The sequence below is a fragment of the Myotis yumanensis genome, unplaced genomic scaffold (genome assembly GCF_028538775.1).
Source record: "Myotis yumanensis isolate MYYU_CA2020_CCGP unplaced genomic scaffold, mMyoYum1.0.hap1 SCAF_3, whole genome shotgun sequence".
NCBI lineage: Eukaryota > Metazoa > Chordata > Mammalia > Chiroptera > Vespertilionidae > Myotis > Myotis yumanensis.
Window position 1 is genome coordinate 145,167,023 of NW_027223754.1, and position 19,665 is coordinate 145,186,687.

At 39.8% G+C, this 19,665-nt stretch overlaps 1 protein-coding gene across 2 annotated transcripts in view; it reads right to left on the reverse strand.

Moving 5' to 3' along the window:
• Positions 1-19,665, reverse strand: part of TBC1D15 (TBC1 domain family member 15) — a 65,182-nt gene that overhangs the window by 32,741 nt on the left and 12,776 nt on the right. For both annotated transcript variants that reach the window (XM_070409717.1, XM_070409716.1), the window contains exons 2-5: positions 16,708-16,806; positions 16,187-16,261; positions 9,760-9,898; positions 4,017-4,227 (exon numbers count right to left, since the gene is read on the reverse strand). In XM_070409717.1, the coding sequence (XP_070265818.1) occupies positions 4,017-4,227; positions 9,760-9,898; positions 16,187-16,261; positions 16,708-16,806 (524 nt within the window). The remainder of the gene's footprint in view (positions 1-4,016; positions 4,228-9,759; positions 9,899-16,186; positions 16,262-16,707; positions 16,807-19,665) is intronic.

The following is a 19,665-nucleotide window of genomic DNA, read 5'->3' on the forward strand; positions in this document are numbered from 1 at the left end:
ATATTTACTACTCAGTAATTTACAAATACAGGAAAGAAAACAACAGTTCACTTAAAGCCCTCATTAAAATATGACCAGCACACGTTCAAGCTACACATGCCCTTATAATGTGACTAGAGGCCCCGTGCACAAAATTTATGCACAAGGGGAACGGGGGCGCACGGCGGCGGTCCCTTAGCCCAGGACCACCGGCACCTAACTGCCCGCCTGCCTGCCTGCCTGATCGCCCCAAACCGCTCGCCTGCCTGCCTGATCGCCCCTAACCCCTCTGCCTGACTGCCTGCCTGCCTGATCGCCCCTAATTACTCGCCTGCCTGCCTGATCGCCCCTAACCACTCGCCTGCCTGCCTGATCGCCCCTAACCACTCGCCTGCCTGCCTGATCACCTCTAACTGCCTCTGCTTCGGCCATCGTCACCGTGGCTTTGTCCGGAATGACATCCAGAAGTTCGTTCAGCTGTTTGGTCTAATTAGCATATTACGTTATTATTATTATAGATTGCTGAGTATATCGGTTTCCCATCCAGGATAGAAAACTCTACATCTTAAGCTAAAATCTGTTTCATTTTCTCTTTGGAGTCATACAAAACAAATGTACAATTTATTTCTTTTAACATCCCTTTCAATATTACTTACAGAATTAAAAGTACCATACCATTTATTCATTCAATTAAGATTGATTGTACATATATGTGCTATGCACTGTGGCTAGGAACTCAGGAGACAATGCAAACAAGATAAAAGCAATCCCTGCTTGTATGGGCTTACATTCTAGAGCAGAACATTTAAAAAATAGACAAAATGATTTTATTCTGTTAAGGGCCATGAAGGAAGCAAATAAGAGACTGAGACAGTGAAAAGGAATGGACGTGGGAACCTACATTATATGGGAGACAGTGGCATCCACAGAAGCTCTTCTGAGGAAGTGCCATTAAACTATTATCTTGAGGATCAAAAAGTAAAAAATATATCCCACGCAAAAGAAATAGCATACATAAGGAGACCCTAAGACAAGAAAGCACTTAGGGTGTTTTAGGAACTGAAAGAAAATCATGTGGCTAGACTACAGAAAAGAATAGTGTGAGATAAGGTTAAAGAGATAAAAAGAGCTAAGATAGGACAGGTCCTCGTTGACCATAAGAAGAAGTCTGGATTTTATTTAATGTTACACCAAAATTCTTCTTCTTCAAGTTAAAGTTTTTCATGATACCATTCTTATCCCTTTTATTACACATCATCTTTTTCATGTAGACTAGTTAGTCTAACATAGTGGTCGGGAAACTGCGGCTCGCAAGCCACATGAGGCTCTTTGGCCCCTTGAGTGTGGCTCTTCCTAAGCCTTAGGAGTACCCTAATTAAGTTAATAACAATTTACCTACCTATATAGTTTAAGCTTAAAAAATTTGGCTCTCAAAAGAAATTTCAATCGTTGTACTGTTGATATTTGGCTCTGTTGACTAATGAGTTTGCCGACCACTAGTCTAACACATTTAAAATTAAGCCCAGTTCTCCAAAGTATGAACTCACCAGTAGAGTAGAGAGGTTCTACCACTTCATCCTTAGTACTATGCTTTAATCAAGTCCCAGATTGAATGAGCTATTTTGTGAGTGTTACATCAAAACACTGATGAATGAGCCAACACTGGTTAATGAGCTTGCTTGCTCAAAAGTAAAACCCAAGTCTTTAACACCTGCTATTCAGAGGGCCAAATCTTCTGTCCCAATCATGACAATGCCTCACCTGAAATCTACTTACTAGTAATCTCCTGTATGGTAGCCTAGTCACAGCTTTTCACTTGAAGATCCAGACCCAAATACTACCAACCAGGCCTGACTTTCTTATGGTTACTGGTACTGATCAGCATATCTAATGTCAGCCAGGAATGGTCAACATGGTAGGGGAGAAAATGTCATTCCAGAAAATACATAGTATCTTCCAACAATTGGATCACTCTTAGCTTTATATAATCTAAATTTAGACATGATAAAATAAGGACATTTTTCTATTTCCTATTATAAAGTGAGGACATTATTCATGAAGTTAACAATCATCCCTACAGTTCCTCAAGCTGAAAATCTCAACTTCTACCTCTCACCTCCATATATCCAATCAATCACCAACTCTAATACAGTGGGGCCTTGACTTACGAGTGTCCAGACTAACGAGTTTTTTGAGATACCAGGTGTCTCTCAGCTGATTTTTTGCATTGAGTTGATAGAGTACTTTGAGTTAACGAGCTCCTTAACGAGCTTGGTCTCAGAACGAATTAAACTCATAAATCAAGGCCCCACTGTACTTGTATCTTCCCTGTCACTCTCCCATTTCATGCCACTATAATTTCATCTAGATGACTAGAACAACCTGCTAACATGATTTACAAGATCCTTCATGCTTTGGCCTTTACCCAGCTCTTTGGCCTCATCTTTATATTTAGTAACCTCCCTTCTCTCACTATGCAGACCTGTGATATTGAATTACTGTTTTGTGATTACATCATGTTTTACATCCTTTCTCTATCTAAAACATCTCTTTTTAAATATCTCCTTCCCCTTCATGCTAATGTTCACTTATTTGTCAGGTTTCAACTTAGATGTCGCTTCCTCAGAAAGTATTCCTGAGTCCTACCCAACCTGCAGTCTGAATGAGGTACCCTTTCCTCTCTTCCTGGGAGCTCCCAAAGCACCTTGTACATCCTTCATCTTAGTTCTTGATTTTATCGCCACTTATTGGTCAGCATCCTTCACAAGACCATAAACTCTCAGATATCAAGAAATGTGCCTGTTTTATTCACTACTAAATATCAAGCAACTAGCACAGTGTTCAGAACATAATTGATATCCAAAATATATTTGATGAGAGTAACAGCAAGAAAGAATATGTGTATACAAAGGTACATAGGTGAATAAATGTAAGATACAAGATTTTTAAAAATCCTATATAATAAAAGCCTACTATGCTGAGTCTGGTCTTCCAGTCAACCAATCAAAGCGCAATACGCTAATGATATCCTAAGGCCACTCAACTACTCGCTATGACATGCACTGACCACCAGGGGGCAGACAGTCGAATGGTCGACCCATCGCTATGACGTGCACTGACCACCAGGGGGCAGACGTTTGGACTGGTAGGTTAGCTTGCTGCGGGGGTCCAGCCGATCAGGGTGGGCCGAACACACCTTGGAGCCCTTTCACAGTCCCTCCCCAGCTGGCCAACCTTTCACATCCCTCCCCAACCCCGATCGTACACTAGTGGTGTCCCTCGGCCTGGCCTACGCCCTCTAGCAATCCAGGAACCCTCGAGGGATGTCAGAGAGGTGGTTTTGGCCTGATCCTGCTCAACGCAGGAGATTCCCCCTGGTGGTCAGTGCGCTCCCACTGGAAGAGCGCCGCTCAGCCAGACGCCGGGCTCATGGCTGGCAAGCACAGAGGCGGTGGCGGGAGCCTCTCCCACCTCCATGGCAGCGCTAAGGACCCCTCGGGGGGATGTCCGCCTGCCAGTGGGGAGCGAGCCTAAGCCCGCAGGCAGACATCCTCCGAGGGGTCCTGGACTGTGAGAGGGCGCAGGCTGGGCTGAGGGAGAACACCACCACACCCTCCCCCCCAGTGCACGAATTTCATGAATGGGGCCTTTAGTAATTTTATAATTAACTTAAATTTGCCTAACTTAAATTTGCAATATTACAAATAAAAGTCTGTATACCTAATAAAAACTACATAATAAAAGGTTAATTTGGTAAATATAATAATCCGTAAGTTACTGATGCATCTTCATTTAAATGTGTATAAAAATATCAGACCACTTTTCTTTAAAACAGTGCTATGATAACAGGTTGCAGATCCAAAATATTACAATGGCAAGATGTTATTCAAAATAGTTGATATCCCAGAAAAATAAAAAGTTGCTTGTGCCCTGGTATGCACATAGGTCGCTGATACCCATTGACAAGTAAAAAGAGTTTGCCTGGAGTCCAATACAACAATCCAATTTCAATAAGTAGAAAATAATTTGATACTTACTCACACAATACCACATATTTTTCAAGAGAGTCAATCAGTAGTTTGCTATCGCCTTGATGAAAGTGCAGAGCAGGGAGAACGACATCATCCTTTAGACAGAATACCAAATACGACCAGCCCATACCCTCTTTGTTTTGCTTGATTGATTTCAGGTCTGTCAAACTGAACAGGAATGACCATTTGCTTTTCCCATTTCTTTGACTTGGAGTATCTTAAAAACAAGAAAGTGGGGCAAAATATTTTTGTTCACCTTTTTAAAAGGTACTGACAGTGCTCTTCATGATGGCCTAACAGAAATTTGTTGACCCTAGGGAATGACTATGCCATTCATATCACTATGGCTCCCACCTGTATTAAAAATGGCAACATATATTTTCTTTATTTTTTTACATTATTTTTTTATTGTTTAAATAAAGTGTTACAAATAGTAGTACATGTCTCCTTTTTTTTTTTTTCCAATTGACCTTCCCCCAGCCTTTCCTACTCCCCGACATATTCCCTCACCTCCCTCCCAGTGTCTTGTGTCCATTGGTTATGCTTATTTTCTTTAAAAAATAATTTTTAAAATAATTATCCTGTTGCACACAAACTAAAAAGATTATCCCCATTTAAATATAAGCTTTGCCCAAAATGAACATGACTCTGGAAGCAGGCTGGCTGGATTCAAATTACAATACCACAATCTTACTAAGCGAATGATTTGGAGCAAATAACTGAATCTTTCTGAGTCTCAGTTTCATCATCTGTAAAATGGAGAGAATTATACTTACCTCACAATGTTATTCTAAGAATTAAAAGATATAATACTTGTCAACTAACTAGGTACAGTGCAAAGTATGCAGCGAATACTCAATAAATGTTAATACTTTCCACTCCCCCAAATATGGATGATGATGCTCTTAGACAATCATTTAAAACAAAAACAAACTTTTATTTCCATCACTTCCATTGCAATTATTTTTACTAGACTACATTGAGTGAAGATAAGTATACCAGTATAAAAATATATATATATTGGGGTGAATAGCCAGACTTTTTTTTTTTTTTTTTGGCAAAAACCCAAAGAACAGTGGGGAATTAAGGGTGAAATATAACTAAGTTATAAATGCTTCAAAGAGAATGAACACATTTAACCTTCCTGCTAAATCAATCTTATACTAAATTAAGACCTCATTTCAAATCAAACTATAGTTACGTAAAATAAAGCATTTTCTGAGTTTGTGGGCTGTTTATAGAAGCTTTAAATCCTAGGTTTGTGAACAATATCATAATTGATAACAAGGAACTTAAAGATTATCCATTTAAATAAAAATTTAAAAAACAAAGAAAAATGTTTCTTCTCATTAATGTACAAAATTAGTTTCTAATCTAGTTATGATTTCAAATCATTTTATTTTAACATTTTAACTCAGACATAAGCATGTCATGTTCCTAAAATTTTAAAAAACATTGTACCTAATGTTGTTTCCTAAGAAGTGTCATACTGTTATTCAAGCTCTTCTTTGGTGTTGACCTGCATGTATATCAATCACCCTTCTTATACAGTCAGGAACACTATAACTCCATCAACTCCAAAAAGACCTCCTACACTGACAAAAAGAAATCTACAGCTTACAGAAATTGCTACCTTCAAGGAATGCAGGCACCATTCCTAGTTCATGGACACTTTAGCAAGTATCATTTCAAAGGAAGCACAAAAAGGCTTAAGTAACACACCAGCTGGAATGGTGAACTCATATCTAAGGCTGGCACTAGATTAAGTGACATGTGCCCACTTGGCTGCTATATAACATGTTTTACTGGAATTTATATTATAGAGCTTATAACATTACTACAAGCTAATATCAAAGTGAGAACAATACTACTACTACAATTCCAATATCTTCATGAATCATTTAAGTGTGAATATACACTTAGACTACCTATTACTATATTATCTGCAAAGAACAAAAATATTTTCACAGCAAAAGAGCAATGGAAAACTAGACATAAACAATTATTTAAATGAAATTCTTAAGTTACACAAAAAAGTACTGAACCGAAATTAATGTAAGAAAATCATGTGGAGAACATTAAATAATATATGCAGATTATATGAATCATCAGGAGTTTGTGCATATCCAAAACTAAAAATTTTACAGATTTTTTCATTAAAGGAAGAGACACACATTACATATTAAGTAAAACAGAATATGCCTCACACATTTCCTCAGTTAAAATGCGGACAGCCGAACCGGTTTGGTTCAGTGGATAGAGCGTCGGCCTGCGGACTGAGGGGTCCCGGGTTCGATTCCGGTCAAGGGCATGTACCTTGGTTGCGGGCACATCCCCAGTAGGGGGCGTGCAGGAGGCAGCTGATCAATCTCTCTCATCAATGTTTCTAACTTTCTATCCCTCTCCCTTCTCTGTAAAAAATCAATAAAATATATTAGAAAAAAATATCAATGAAAAAATGACAAGAAAAATATTTTTTTAAAAATGCTGACAAATGATGTGATAAACATTACAAGTCAATTCTAGAAGTCCCTTTTACTAGAACATAGCTTCATGACAATAGGAATTTTATTTTGTCACAGCTATATCCCCAGCTCCTAGAAGAGTGACTACCACGTAATAGGTACTCAAAGATGTGTTGATAAATGAATAACTAAGACAAGTCAACAATTTAATCTATCATCAATAACTAACCAGAAACAGATGGTTACAAAGAAACAGAACCCAAGAGTTAGCTCAAAATTTCCTTCGTTTTCCTTACAGAAAGGTAATAAAACTAATTGGTACTGATGAACTTACTATGTTACCAAATATATATAAAAACATCCCCAAAACACTGACATGAGAAAACTGGCCATAACGCAGAAGAGTAAAACAAAGAGCTCAGTAAGTATCCATGTCTTAAATAAAATTAACAGCAAGGACATGACATTTTAGATGGGTTTGTAGAACATCATGTCAGTCTGTTGTTCTGGGAATATATATTTTCAAAATATTTATCTAGTACATAAAAGCAAATATTTAGCAGTAGAAACTCTTAAGAAATATAAAGTTAAGTAAATCTTCAATAGTCAATTTTTTAAAGGTTTGTCCCAAGTTTCCTTTGTGAATCACCAACAAGGGTAAAAATATTTGAAAAAAATGCTTTTTAAAAATATAAAAATAACCCTAGCCAGTTGTTCAGTGGTTAGAGCACCGGCCCTCAGATGGAAGGGTCTCGGATTCAATTCCTAGTCAAGGCATGTACCTCCGTTGCAGGTTCAAAACCCGGCCCCAGTCAGGGCACGTGCAGGAGGCAACCAATTGATGTGTCTCTCTTATATCAATGTTTCTCTCTCTCTTCTTCTCTCTCTGTCTCTGTCTCTCTGTCTCTCTCTCTCTCTCTCTCTCTCTTTCCCCCCCTCCTTCCTCTCTTTCACTCTCTCTAAAAGATCAATGTAAAAAATATCCTTGGTTGAGGATTAAAAATGTAAATATATATGTAGTTTCATAATGGCACAATTTTGAATTGTGGGTCTGGGGGACTCTGAAGGCGCCAAAATACCGACTTCTGCGCATGGGCCACGAAATTTCAATCGCACTGTATGTGTGCGCCCACACGTGGTATTTTGTGGAAGAGCCACACTCAAGGGGCCAAAGAGCCGCATGTGGCTCACAAGCCGCAGTTTGCCGACCACTGCACTAGGAGATTTTGAAAAGTATAGATGTCCAGTCTCTATCTCCAGAGTATGATTTAATTTGCTGAATGAAAGCCAGGCATTAGTATTTTTTTAAAAGCCTAATCTTCCCAAATAATTTCAATGCGCAAAGTTGAAAACCATTATTCTAAAAAAGATCTTTAGCCCTGGCCAGTGGCTCAATTGGTTGAATCGTCGTCCTGTTTTACACCAAAAGGTTGTGGATTCAATTCCCAGTCCTGGCACATACCTAGGTTGTGGGTTAGATCCCAGGTCGGGGCAAGCAGGGGAGGCAACTGATCGATGTTTCTGTTTCACATCATGTTTCTCTCTCCCCCTTTCCTCTCTCTCTAAAAAAACAAATAAATAAAATAAAAATATCTTTATTGTCAGATTATACTTTTCTCATCCACATAATGCTTCTTTCTTCTATGGAATTCTGAAAACTAATTTTGCTCATTCCTGCAGTCTGACTTTTTCATTTTCAAGGATTTAACAGTATTAGGCAACAACGAACAAAAAAATAGCAATTCACATAACCAATCCTAAAGATCTAGTCTAGAGAAGTTGAAATCCCTCACCTGCCAAATATACTAAAATCCTGTGGTTTTACTTTTCCTTAACACTTTGCATTGCTCTGGTTCTCTTTTGATAGAAAGAGAATTCCAATAAGTTAGTTAGTTAGTAAGTAAATAAGTAAGTAAGTAAATAAATAAATAAATAGGAGAGGAACACACATGCATAAACTGATTGTCAATATCTTGTGAATTAATATTTATCTTAATTGCCAGTTTCCAAGAAATGATACAGTTCAAAATCTAACTACTATTTATAATAATAAAAGCGTAATATGCTAATTAGACCAGATGTCCTTCAATAAAGCCAGGGCTGCCAGGGAAGCCTGGGTCCTGGGTGCCAGAGGGAAGCCAGTGCCAGCAGCTGGGAGAAGGCAGGCCTACTCTTGCATGAATTTCATGCATCAGGCCTCTAGTATATGAGAATAATTCCCCAGGCCATATATGAAAATCAATTTTACTTAGTAACAATGCTATATAAATGTAGCAAGAGATATTCTAATAAATTTTGATACACATGGATAAATTCCTACATTCAAACCAAAATCATTAAGAGATAAAATATACTTTTAGTTATAAAACATAGAGGAATCAATAGGAAAAAACCATATACAAGTGTTTAATATTTTTAAAAGCGATCAATCACAAATAACCTGGCCATATCACAGATACACTATACCATATTTGGAATAATATATGTGTTCTATCAGGCTGTTAGCTTGGCTCTTTTTTGTTATCTACATTTAGATAATTACATATGGCAAACACAGATTTAAATATATATATAAAACAGAATAATCACTGAACATGTATAAAGGGGAGACTGCAATGAGCTGTTAAATTCCCAGTAAACACTGAAATTAGAATAGGATATTTAGCAGTATACTCCATCTCCCCCTGGTGCTTTGGGATGAAATAACTTTCTTTTTTAAAAATTCTACTAGATTAAGAAAAATATGCATGAGAGACAACCAAAGCAATTTTCTAACATGTTTCTATTTTTTGCCATTAATAACTACAAAACAGAAAAAGGATTTTTTTAAAGCCTTTTTTATGAAGTCACAACCAACAACACCAAACAAAGCAAAAAAGTGATGAAAAGGGAATATAACTAAAATGTAAGAGTTACTGTATCAAAGCACCAAAGCATCCTTCTTCTCTGAGGAACATAAAGAACTTTCTTTGCACTTTTGTTTAAATAATATTGCAGCAGCCCTGACCGGTTTGGCTCTGTGGATAGAGCATCGACCTGCGGACTAAAGGGTCCCAGGTTCGATTCCAGTCAAGGGCATGTACCTTGGTTGCGGGCACATCCCCAGCGGGGTTGGGGGGGAGGGGGGGGGGTGTGTGTGTGTGCAGGAGGCAGCTGATCAGTGTTTCTCTCTCATCAATGATTCTCTCCCTTCCTCTCTGTAAAAAATCAATAAAATATATATATTTTTTAAAATAATAATATTGCAGCAAATCAGTTTAAGATTTCAACGATTTAATTCATACCTCCATTGGTATGTGGCTTCTTTTTAAATGAAACTGTATTAACCATGTCCCACTCTGCTTCGTAACTGTTCACATGTTCTGGTCCTCGATGAGCTCTTTCTTTTGGGGCCTGAGTCCATTCTACAACTGAACTGGAATCCTAAAATGATTATAACATATAAAATATTTAGAGACTAGAAGCAGAATTTCATTTCAATCAATAATGTCATCTCAGCATCTACATAAATTAAATTTATACATTATGGCAGGCATCACTGGTGAGAAAACAGGGACACTATTTCCTGTCATTTTCTCCCTTGCCCAATCTTTACCATCGGGAGTACACCTGCACCTTTCCCATCCCCCTTCCCTTCCCCCCCAGTCATGTTACACCTTTGCCTTTCCCTCTCCTAAGCTCCAAGGGCCCTTCTTTTGCTTCTATTGCTTGTTTCCTGAGCCTACACAGCCCAACTAGCTCACTTCTTCTATCTTTGTAACTTTCTAAATAAATGTTCTCTTACAATTAGGAAAAAAAAAGAAAAAGAAACGGAAGGAAAGGGGAGGGGAAGATAAGCTTACCCAGATGCCTTGCAGTTAGGGTTGCCAATCCTATCTAATAAAGAGGAAATATGCTAATTGACCCTCACGCTGCCGCAAAGATGGCGGTGCCCACAGCCAATAAGGAGGGAATATGCAAATCAAGTGCCACGCCCTCAAAGATGGCGGCACCCAGTCCCCTCAGCCCCACCGGGGCGGCAGGCACATGGCACCTCCAGAGTCCCCCAGACCCCTCAACCCCTCAGACACCCAGAGCCGGCCCACAGGGCAGGCAAGGCTCAGATGGTGGCTGCCCAGCCGCCCAGGGCCAGCCCGAGGCACAGGCAAGCCTTGGATGGCAGCTACCCAGTCGACGCCCGAGGCGCAGGCAAGCCTTGGATGGCGGCTGCCCAGGCCCCCAGGGCCGCCCAAGGCTCAGGTAACCAGGGCCAGCCGAGGCTTGCACTGCCGGCAGTGGCAGGAGCAGAGGTGTGATGCGGCGTCGCCTTCCCCTGATCGCCAGGTCGCCTCCCGCCTCTGAGGGCTCCCAGACTGTGAGAGGGGGCAGGCCGGGCTGAGGGACTCCCCCTCCAGTGCATGAATTTTCATGCACCAGGCCTCTAGTTAAGTAATAAGAATAGATACAGACTGAAAATTGGGGGGTGACTGAATGAATGAAATTATAAAGTGGAGTGTTTCTTCTTTCAGGTCCTTCCTAGGGAACCCCCACCCATGGTTGCCCAATTTAAAAAATGCAGCCCTACCCTAGCCAGTTTGGCTCAGTGGATAGAGCATAGGCACTCGGACTGAAGTGTCTCAGTTTGATTCCAGGCAATGGCACACACCTTGGTTTCAGGCTCCATTCATGGCCCTGGTCTGGGCACATGAGGGAGGCAACCAATGGATGTGTCTCTCTCACTTCAATGTTTCTCTCTCACTGTCTCTCCCCATCCCTTCCACTATTTCTAAATATCTAAATATTAACGGAAAAATATCCTTGGGATAGCATTAACAACAAAAACGAGAAATAAATAAAATAATAAAAGTAGTGTGTGTGGGTGGGGGGAGACGGGGGGGGGGGGGGGGAATGCAGTCCTTACCACCATCATTACCAACTCTACTATCTCTAGTGGGGAAAGCTAAGAAGCATCTACAGAACCCCACCTCACACAAAGGCTTGGAACAGGTACATCAAGTACTTTTGGAAATCAGTATAAAGGTCAAACTAAAAAAAGGACTACTAACAAAAGTCCAGAGGCTAGAGGTTTACTCATTAAAAAAGCTAACAGTTTATCTCTAGATTAGGAGAAACCAAGCACAGTCAGCAAAGGGATAATACACTAAAAACAGGAGAATTACCTAAAAGTCCATCTCTACAATGAGTTGGCAAGGTTCCTAGCTCTCTTTCTCGCAGTTCCCATAACACTGGAATCCAGGCTTACCCTTTCCAGCCGGGAATCTGCAGACTGTTCTCTGAAGAATGAGTAACCCAAGAGAAAGACCTAAATTTCAACACCAAGGATTCTCACATAAGCGGAGTAGCCAGATCATCCTGAGCCCCAACTATTACCAAACCTACTCAAACCTAGAGAGAGTATAGTCACTTTTCTGTGTGTGCTATTAAATATGAGCACTACAAAGATCACCAAACTTCAGGCAAATGTCTACACAGAAGACAAAGTCCAAATGAAACAAGAAAAAAAGTCAATTAGAGGAAGTAGACTATATACAGAAATGAAAGCATCTAAAAAAAACTATCCTTAGAAATAAGGAAGGATATTACATCCACTAAGAACAGGATGCTGGGGAGGGGTCGACCAAGATGGCGGCGTAGGTAAACACCGGAGACCGCTGCCGCAAACAACCATTTCAAAAATACAACTAAAAGACTGAACGGACATCACCCAGAACCACAGGAAGGCTGGCTGAAGAGAGACTCTACAACTAGAAGGAAAGAGAACAGCAAATCGAGGCTCAGAGGCGGCGCAGTGTGGAAAATACAAAGGTACCGAGGTGCGCGCGAAAGCGGGCTGGTGGCTGAGGGCGCGGTTGTCGTTTTCTGTCGGGAGTGAGTCTCAGACTCTGGGCTCCAGATCCGGGCGAATCTCTAGGGACCCAGACTCAAACGGGAGAAGCGGGATTACCCGGCATCAGTTGGAACCTGAGGGCAGCTTTCTCTCCGAGGTTTGCAGCGGCTGCCGGGGTTCTGAGAAGCAGAGCCTCTGGGAACGGGACTGAGCGCGGCCATAACTGCTCCCTCCGCCCGCCCTGTTGAGCCCGCCCCGCCCAAAGCCTGCGCACAGCCATTTGCCGATCGCCTCAGGCAAAGGCTGGATTAGCGCCTCCCCAGAAGACAGACGTTTTCCGCACAGCTGATTCCTATAGCCAGTCGGCCTGAGGGTCAAATCCCTCTAGTGTTAACTACAACAATTAAGGCTTGGCTAGAACAAGACTGCGCACAGAGACCACAAGGGGGTGCACCAAGAAAGCATAAAAGATGCGGAGACAAAAAAACATGACAGAAATGGAGGATATGGAGCTAAGAATCGCAATTTTGAGGGCTTGCCATAAATTTGTGCAGAACCTCACGAAAACTAATGAGACCCTCGATGCTACGATAAAGAAATTAGAAAGTAAGCATACACGGACTGAAATAAAGAATATTATACCCAATAGCAGACCAGAGGAGTACAATAATCAAACCAAAGATTCGACAAAAAACACCCAATTGGAAAAGCAAAATGAAAAAAGAATCCGAAAGTGTGAAGATAGTGTAAGGAGCCTCTGGGACAGCTTTAAGCGGTCTAATATCAGAGTCATTGGAGTGCCAGAAGATGAGAGACAGCAAGATATTGAAAACCTATTTCAAGAAATAATGGCAGAAAACTTCCCCCACCTGGTGAAAGAAATGGACTTACAGGTCCAAGAAGCACAGAGAACCCCAAACAAAAGGAATCCAAAGAGGACCACACCAAGACACATCATCATTAAAATGCCAAGGGCAAAAGACAAAGAGAAAATCTTAAAAGCAGCAAGAGAAAGAGGCTCAATTACCTACAAGGGAATACCCATAAGACTGTCAGCTGATTTCTCAACAGAAACTTTGCAGGCCAGAAGGGAATGGCAAGAAATATTCAAAGTGCTGAATACCAAGAACCTACAACCAAGATTACTTTATCCAGCAAAGCTATCATTCAGAATTGAAGGTCAGATAAAGAGCTTCACAGATAAGGAAAAGCTAAAGGAGTTCATCACCGCCAAACCAGTATTATATGAAATGCTGAAAGGTATCCTTTAAGAAGAGGAAGAAGAAGAAAAAGGTAAAGATACAAATTATGAACAACAAACATGCATCTATCAACAAATGAATCTAAGAATCAAGTGAATAAATAACCTGATGTACAGAATGAACTGGTGATTATAATAGAATCAGGGGCATAGAAAGGGAATGGACTGACTATTCTTGGGGGAAAAAGGGGTGTGGGAGATGCGGGAAGTGACTGGACAAAAATCATGCACCTATGGATGAACACAGTGGGTGGGGAGTGAGGGTGGAGGGTGGGGTGGGAGCTGGAAGGAGGGGAGTTATGGGGGGAAAAAAGAGGAACAAATGTAATAATCTGAACAATAAAGATTTAATTTAAAAAAAAAAAAAAAAAAGAACAGGATGCTGGGTTTAAAAACAGGGTAAGGCAAGCCAGTGAGCCAGGATAACTGGAACAGGGAAACTGAGACAGATAGCTGAACAACCTGGAAGAGCAATTTTTAGCAGATACAGAAGGTCACCTCCCTAGAAATAACATCTAAGCCCCAGTCGTATTTCAGCTCCAGTCCCAGAAAAGTAGCAAAACCAAGTGGGCAACACCAGGACTAGTTGCAATGTCTAATGACCCCTGCCCTGACACTGACCAATCAGTGAAGACTATGACCCTGAAGGAGCACATCTAGAAAACTGATGAATATTCTGCTAAAAACAAGATCCCCCCAAGATCTCCCCTAAGATTCCTGGCAGCAAGAAAAGGATTCAGCTTTTCCTCTGGGGAGGAGCCCCCACCATTTCCTTGCCCCTCTTCCTCCACCACAGGAAGGCATCTCCTAAACTCCAAGGGACGCCACAAGATTTACAACCAGAGGAGCAATGGGCAGTGGAAACTTGTCCTAAGCTAACCCCTGAACCTGTATCCAAGGCCCCCTTTAGCTTACTTCCCAGAGGGGGAAATTAAAACTATAATAGCATGGCCTGTGTGGCTCAGTAGCTGAGCATCAACCTATGAACCAGGATGTCACAGTTCAATTTCTGTTGAGGGCATATGCTTGGGTTGTGGGCTTGATCCCAGTAGAGGACGTGCAGAAGGTGCCATTCAATGATTCTCTCTCATCACTGATGTTTCTATCTCTCTTCCCCTCCCTTCCTCTCTGAAATCAATAAAAACATATTTTTAAAAATATTTTTTAAAAATATAACAAAAATGAAAATGGCAATAACTAAAAGATAAAATTGAAGAAATTTGCCAGAATATAGTATACATATATACACAAAGAATTAGAAAATAGGAAAGAAAGTATTAAAAATAATTACAGGACCAGTCCAGAGGGTCTAAAGAGTTTTTCCTAAGGAAAGAAAAGGAAAAATGGAGAGGAAATAACTCAAAAATATTTCCTAAGAAATAAAAGACACAAGTTTCCATATTAAATAGGCCCAACAAGTACTCATCACAAAGAATAAAAACGACTACAAAGGCTCATTACCAGGACATCCTAAAAAAGATTCTAAAGAGGAAAAATACATACAAAGGATAGGGGATTAGAATGCATTCAACCAAACATCAATTAAGAAAATTAGACAAACCTGGGATAACTTTCAAAAACATGTGGGAAAAGTTCTATGCCAGCCAAGCTATCCAATCCAGAATAAGAATAAAAAAAAAATTTTTTTTTTGTTCCCATGCACCTTTTTTTCCCCTCAGGAAGCACTGGAACTTAGGAGTAAACCCAAAACAAGGCAGTAAACCAAAATAGGTAGATAACAGCATAGGATTTTTTTAAAAGGGGGGAGGGAATAAAATATGGGAAAGAGGCTAAAAGAATCCCCAGGATAACTGCTGCACAGAAAACCCAGAGGGCAACCAGTACAAAATGAAGCATGTGAGACTCTGGAAGAAATGTCTTTATGAAGATGAAATTAGAAGATCATGTATATGATTAAATACTTTGAGAAGAAATGTGGACAGCTGGGCCAGAGTTTCAAGGTGAAGGTGAAATAGAGGTAAGACAGAGCTAAATCTCTACCTACCATAGTGAGAAGTCAACACATGATACAAATGTTAAAGACAAATTATCATATAAACCCAATGATTCTACACTTAGGTTTTCAAGAGAAAATATATGCTCACACAAAAACTTGTACATAAATGTTCATAGCAGCATTATTTATATTAGTCTAAAAGTTAAAAAAAAATGTCCATCAAATAATGAAAAAACAAAATGTGGTATATCCATAAATGCAGTATTATTCGGGGGGGGGGGGAGAAAATATCAGTAGATACTATATTATACATAAACCTTGAAACATTATGCTAAGCCAAAGAAGCCAGTCACAAAAGACCACACATTATATGGAAATGTCCACAACAGGCAAATTCAGAGACAAAGTAGATTAGTGGTTGCCGGGGACTGGAAGAAGAGGGAATTAAGGAGTGACCAATAAAAGGTTGTTTCTTTTTCGGGAGTGATGAAATGTTCTAAAATTAAATATTGGCAATGATTGCACAAAACTGTAAATTTACTAAAACCACTGAATTTTACACTTTAAAAGAGTGAGTTTTATGGTATATGAATTATATCTCAATAAAGCTGTGTTTTTTTTTAAATGGCCTAACTTTCCTGAGCCATTTATTTTTTTCTTAAATACCTTTCCAGCATAGAGAATACTCGAAGAATCTAAAGCATCATCCAATGGTCTCCAATCCACTATAACTTCAGCATCCTAGAGAAGAAAATTATGAACTACATTTACTATTCAGCAATATCTTACATTCTTAGTCATTATTACATTCTTACATTATTTTTAATTCCATGAACCCAAAATAAAATTTTAACCTCTTAAATATTAGCACTTTAAATATGCAATATCATATATAAACTACTATCGGACAACCAATATAATGTAGATTTTAAAACTCTGCTCATATTTTATTATAAGAAATGTATTACTGCAACTTCTACATAATAAGTTTTTAAGTATTCCATGCCATTTTACTGACTTTCTAAAGTATTTTATTTCTAATATCATTTAATGTTAAATTTACAACTATTGTTTGAGTACATAACTTTATCTTACACATGGAATCCAAACTTGCTGATAATGCCCCAAAGATTAGCCACTACCATGAACAATTAATTATTAAATAAAATCATTTACTGGAAACATACCTTCTCCAAAACACGTAATATTCCTGAAATCAAGCTGTCTTGGTCATTGCTCTTTCCACTAGATGAGTGAATATAGACACCTTCCTGTTCATATATAACCTAGAATAGCAAAAGTAAGATTAATCACACTATTTTTATTCAATACTATTTCAACATCAGTTTAAAAAAACTAAAGAGATGTTTTCCTATAATGTCTGAACCAAGTTTCTGGTTATTTCATACATAAATGTATTATCAGGAACAGACTGTGATGAGAGAACCAAGATGGAGGTGTAGGTAAACACCAGTGCTTGTTGCTTCCTACAACCACATCAAAATTACAACAAAATACAGAACCCACCATCATTCAGAACTGACTGAAAGCTGGCTGAAAGGAAGTTCTACCACCACAGAAATAAAGAAGAAAGCACACTGAGTCTAGTAGGAAGGGCAGAGGCATAAAATGGGCTGGTCCGACACCCATGTGTGACATTTTTTTAATCGGGAGGGATATCTCCAATACCTCCCCTGAGAAGCAGGGGGTCGCAGCCCCACACGAGACTCCCAGCCCAGGGTTCCAGAGCTTGGAAAAGAAGTCCCTGTAACTTCACGCTGTAAAAACCAGCAAGGATTGTGGCTGAGTGACATGGAAGCTGCTGAAGTCCCAGGTGTTCCACAAACTTATAAGGTCCTGCTTCCTCTGAGCTCCAGCGCCAGGCAGCAGGTTTAGGGGAATCCAGGGACATACAAGGAGAAACTGGACTGTCTGGCATTGGGCAGAAACTCATGGGCAGCTTTCTCCCAGACAGGGATGCTGGCTGGGGTCATTGTTCCTGTGCTGGGACCTCCCCCATCACAGAGCTGACTGGCAGCCATATGTGAGTTTCTATAAGCATGGCCCATATTGTTTGTTCCCTGGTGATTCCCTGAGAACCCACCCCTGGCTTTTTCATATGAATGGCCTGTCCTGGCCCAGGCTTCAGATTTCCTAAAATCTCTCAAACAAGCAGCAGCTGGCATCAAACCTATCAATAAAAGGCCCAAGACCCTACACTAGCACCTGTCTGCCTTGCTTCTACAGGGTGGCCTCACCTGGGCACTTCCTAGCCCAATACAAGTAGCAGTCATCTGTATATCTCACTGTAATTCATGCCAGGTGGCCCCAGGCAGTGGCTGAGTTTGCACCTCCTCAGAGGCCCCAGAGCCAGTGCACCCAGTGGAGAGCTTCAGACCATAGCATATTACACCTCTACACATCCACAGCAACACACTCAAGGGGCAGTCTCAGTGAGCACCACTTAAGCAAGTCCTGCTGCATAGGGGTGTCACCTACATAGCAACTCTTCCATTGTAGACACAGCTGGTCCTCACAGCCAACTGGCCTGGAAGTCAATTCCTCCCAGTGATGCCAGCAGCAATCAAGGCTCAAGTACAAGACTGTGCACACAGGCCACAAAGGGGCACACCTAGAGCGCCCAGATCAGGTGACCGGGGAGGTTGAGCCACTGGGCCCTACAGGACACCTACTACACAAGACGACTCTACCAATTCTAGGAGACATAACATCGACCCATGAACCAGGAGGTCTCGGTTCGATTCCCAGTCAAGGCACATGGCCGGGTTGCGGGCTCAATCCCCAGTGTGGGATGTGCAGGGAGCAACTGATCAATGATTCTCTCTTATCATTGATGTTTCTGTCCTTCCCTCTCTCTTCCTCTGTGAAATCAATAAAAATATTTTTTAAAAAGACACTAAAAAAATAAACAATTTAGACTAATAAATTTGACAACTTAGACAAAACAGTTAAGAGCCACAGCTACCCAAGCCTGCTCAAGATAAAAAAAGAAAACCTTAGTGGCCCATTATCAATTAAGGAAATTGAATTTGTCATTAAAACCTTTCCACAAAGAAAATTCCCAGCAGATAGTTCTACTGATGAGTTTTGTCACATATTTAAGAAAGAAGTAATAACAATCCAACATAAACTCTCCCAGAAAACTGAAGAGAAAGAATATTTCCCAATTTATTCTATGAAGTCAACATTATCCTAAGACCAAACTCAGACAAAAATATTGTAAGAAAATAAAACTATAGACCAATATCTCATGAACTTAGACACTAAAAATTTAAACAAAAATTTAATAAGATGAATCCAATATGTAAACAGAAAAATACTTCATGACCAAAGGGGGCTTACCCTACTTGGGGTTGGTTTAATATTCAAAAATCAATCACTGTAATTCATCATTGTGAAAAGAAACTTAAAAACAAAAAAATGTGATCATCTTAAAGGACACAGAAAAAGCATTCGACAAAATCTAACATCCATTTCTGACAAAAACTCTCAGTAAATTAAGAATCGGAGAAAATGTCTTCAGCCATATAAAAAAGCATCTATGAAACACTACAGCTGACATCATATACTTAAAAGACTGAATGCTTTCTCCTAAGATGAGGAACAAGATAAGTATGTTCACTCTTACCACTTCTATTCAATACTATACTACTTGGTTTTCGATACTGCAATAAAGAAAAATAAGTAAGTAAAAGGCATCTAGATTGGAGAGGAGGAAGTAAAACAACTTATTAGCAGATGACATGATTGCCTATGTAGAAAAATTCAATGAAATCAACATAAAACTACTATAACTGACTTTAGCTAGCATCCAAGACTCAGGATCAACATACAACAATCAATTACTATATTTTTATAAATACCAATGAACAATCAAAGTGGGATTTTCAAATATAGCATTTAAATAACATCAAAAATATGAAATACTCAGGTATAATAAATCTGACAGATGTTCAAGACTTCTAAACTGAAAATTTTAAAACACCTGAGAAAAATGAAAGACAAACCTAAATTAAATAAGAAATTTAAATAAGAGAAAACCAGCCCTAACTGATTTGGCTCAGTGAAGAGAGTATCATTGGCCTCCCAACTGAAGGGTCCCAGTTTCCATTCCGGTCAAGGGC